The 3,390-nt window shown below is 39.8% G+C and overlaps 1 protein-coding gene across 1 annotated transcript; it reads left to right on the forward strand.

Annotated features, from left to right (window-relative positions):
• Positions 1 to 337: 337 nt before the first annotated feature.
• Positions 338 to 3,104, forward strand: LOC126993641 (protein ZBED8-like). The gene has a single exon (XM_050852809.1). The coding sequence runs from the start codon at positions 985 to 987 to the stop codon at positions 2,167 to 2,169; it is 1,185 nt and encodes a 394-aa protein (XP_050708766.1). The 5' UTR covers positions 338 to 984; the 3' UTR covers positions 2,170 to 3,104.
• The last annotated feature ends 286 nt before the right edge of the window (positions 3,105 to 3,390 follow it).

The raw sequence follows: 3,390 nt of genomic DNA on the forward strand, positions 1-3,390 counted from the left end.
TTCGTTGTTCATTTTGGCGTTCTTCTTCATCTTGTCTCTTTTGCTGCTCTCGTCTCTTTTGTTGCTCTAGTTCATCTCGTCTCTTTTGTTGCTCTAGTTCATCTTGTTTCTTTTGTTGCTTTAGTTCATCTTGTTTCTTTTGTTGCTCTATCTCTCGTCTCTTTTGTTGCTCTAGTTCATCTCGTTTCTTTTGTTGCTCTAGTTCATCTCGTTTCTTTTGTTGCTCTAGTTCATCTCGTTTCTTTTGTTGCTCTAGTTCATCTCGTTTCTTTTGTTGCTCTAGTTCATCTCGTTTCTTTTGTTGCTCTAGTTCATCTCGTTTATTTTGTTGCTCTAGTTCAGTGGTTCCCAAACTGGGGGCCATGGCCCCCTGGGGGGCCATATAGCAGAATGTAGGGGGCCATAATCTGAGTCTATGCATAAATAAAACCAAAGGAGTTTAGCGGGTAGGTAGCCAGTGGAGGGAACTTACAGGTTCAGTACAGGTTTGTGCAATGCCTTGCTGCCAGACACATGGGTAATACGTCCCTTTTTTTCTTTTTATCTGATTCTGTGTTCTTGACATAAAACAAGACATGGGGATGTATTAGGGAAGCAAGATAATTTTAACTCAACATAATTCTAATCTAAGGCTTCCTAAGCTGTGTATTCTGTATGATAACCTGGTCTTGAATCTTACGTATCAGCAAGGATGTTCATATTATTCAGTTAACCAGACATTCACAGTTACAACATTGATCACCGTGTGTGCCTCCCCATATAATCAGTTTCCTCCCACCTGTGAATACTTCAGTATTATATGAACTTAAGCCAACATCAATACCACTTTAATGGTAAGTAAGCCCTGCATCATGAAGTATATTAAGAAGGTAAATAATATCTGCTGTATTTATGCACATTCTATAACTTTTTTGTAACGTTAAATCTAACTTCCTTTCTACCTCATATTTATCATTTTATTATTCTAATCATGGGTGATGACATATGTTTGCGGTGTTAGAAATAGCAGTTTTTTGTTTGTGCATTGCAGGTACAGTGATGGCTTCTAATAAGAAACGCAACTATGATGACAACTACCTGGATTTTGGATTTACAAGCATCACTGATAAAGGTGTAGTGAAGCCTCAGTGTGTGATTTGTCACAAAATACTCACAGCTGAATCACTAAGGCCCAGTAAGCTTAGATTACATCTGGAAACCAAGCATCCTCAACATGTTGGCAAAGATCGTTCCTTCTTTAGTCGACAAGAATTGAACATGAAGAGACAGCGACTTGATGCCAGTGGTTCCTTTCATCAACAAAATGCTGCCGTAGTGGAGGCATCATTTCTTGTAGCCCTTGAAATAGCAAAGAAAAAGAAGCCTCACACAATTGGGGAGGAATTAATTTTGCCATGTGCCAAAACAATGGTAAAGCTTGTTTTGGGTGAGAAAAGTGCTGAAAAGCTGAATGCTATTTCACTCTCAAATAATACAGTGCAACGCCGAATCTCCCAAATATCTGATGACATCAGAGAGCAGGTGATACAGGAAATCAAAAGAGCTGGATTATTCAGTATTCAACTCGATGAGTCCACTGACGTCCAGTCCTGCTCACAACTCCTGGCTTTTGTAAGGTATGTTCATGATGAGGATCTGAAGGAGGAATTCTTGTTTTGTGAGCCTCTTGAACAATCTACAAAAGGTGAAGATGTAATGCAGAAACTTACAGAATTCTTTGAATCTGAAGGTCTTGACTGGGGCAATCTTTGTGGGATATGCACAGACGGGGCTCCAGCCATGTTGGGTTCTCAGTCAGGTTTTGTTACAAGAGTTATACAAAAAGCACCAAATGCTATCCCTCTTCACTGCATGATCCACAGGCAAGCTCTTGCATCAAAAACGCTACCCTCAGAATTACAGGACACTCTGAATACAATTATAAAGACAGTTAACTTTGTAAAAGGTAGTGCTCTTAACACACGCCTTTTCAAGAGACTCTGCCAAGATATGGATGCAGCTCATGAGACCCTCCTATTTCATACAGCAGTTCGCTGGCTATCAAAAGGAAATGTAGTTCAACGTGTATTTGAGCTCAGAGAATCTCTGAGATCAGCCTCTTTCTCAGAATACAGAACAAGCAAGATTTGCTGTCAGCATGGTCTGCAGATAGCTTCGAAATACGGCTAGCCTATCTTGTTGACATATTTAGACAGTTGAACACACTGAACCTGGAACTCCAAGGGAAAGGAAGCTTGATAATCGATTTTGTGGACAAAATCAAAGCTTTCATTCGTAAGATGGAGAATTGGAGGCGCAAAGTTGGAATGGGAAACTTGGCAATGCTGGAGACAGTGTCAGAAATTGTAGAGAAGTGTGATGCTGCTACGCAGAACTTGATTACCCAACATCTTGAGGCCTTGGAAGGGGAGTTTAAAAGATACTTCCCAGATATCCAAAGCCTAACTTCTCGGCTAGTAAGGGCCCCCTTCACTGCTGCAGTGACATGCATTCCTGATGACAATGATGATGGCCAAACTGAGCTGTTGACACTTCAGGAGGATTCAGGAGCTAAGATGAAGTTTGAAACTGAATCTCTCACAGTATTTTGGTCATCAATGGCAGCTTCATACCCAAACTTATGTGACTTAGCTTTTCGCCACCTCCTACCATTTTCATCAACTTATTCCTGCGAGGCTGCATTCTCTCAACTACTCCACATTAAAACGAAATATCGCAACAGACTTGAAGTGAAGCATGACCTACGGTGTGCTTTAAGTGAAACAAAACCAAGAATCAAGAAGCTTGTTGATAATCTGCAACATCACCCTTCACACTGAGTGGAATGGGGATTCAAAAGTGAAGGAAACATGAACGTGGCATGAACGTTCAGAAGCAAATGGTCTGGGAGGAGGTGGGTGTGTGGCCACTGAAGGCCATGGTTGTGGCAGTTAATTATGACTCCCTATGATAGCATTTCATTTCAGAATTACAAAGTTATCAGATTTGTAAGATTCAAAGATCAGATCACATTGCGTGGGATTAATACACTTTTTCAATCCAGTGGAATTTCTTTGTTTCTTATTTTTTTTGCTTATTGCTGAAACAGCTTTTCACAATAATGCAATTTTTTATTACTCTATGGATTTTTTATGTGCATTATATTACTTCTTGGGTACCATTTCAATAATTGTATGTGATTCAGCAGAGGCAAAATAAATTTCTTTATTAATACTTAACAAAAGAAAAAATAACATGGAATCAATAAAATTACAGGATTTGGTAGTGTTATTTATATGGACCTAACGAGTGTAGGACTGTAGACAGTCACTGTAGTCACGGGTCATGGTCGGTGGGGGGCCATGGACAAGGATCATGTATGAAAAGTGAGTAACAACCAGAAAAAGTTTG

This window comes from Eriocheir sinensis, unplaced genomic scaffold (assembly GCF_024679095.1).
Source record: "Eriocheir sinensis breed Jianghai 21 unplaced genomic scaffold, ASM2467909v1 Scaffold649, whole genome shotgun sequence".
NCBI lineage: Eukaryota > Metazoa > Arthropoda > Malacostraca > Decapoda > Varunidae > Eriocheir > Eriocheir sinensis.

Excerpts from the sequence above, each read along its gene's own strand:
- LOC126993641 (XM_050852809.1), top strand. The coding sequence starts at position 985 with ATGTTTGCGGTGTTAGAAATAGCAGTTTTTTGTTTGTGCATTGCAGGT.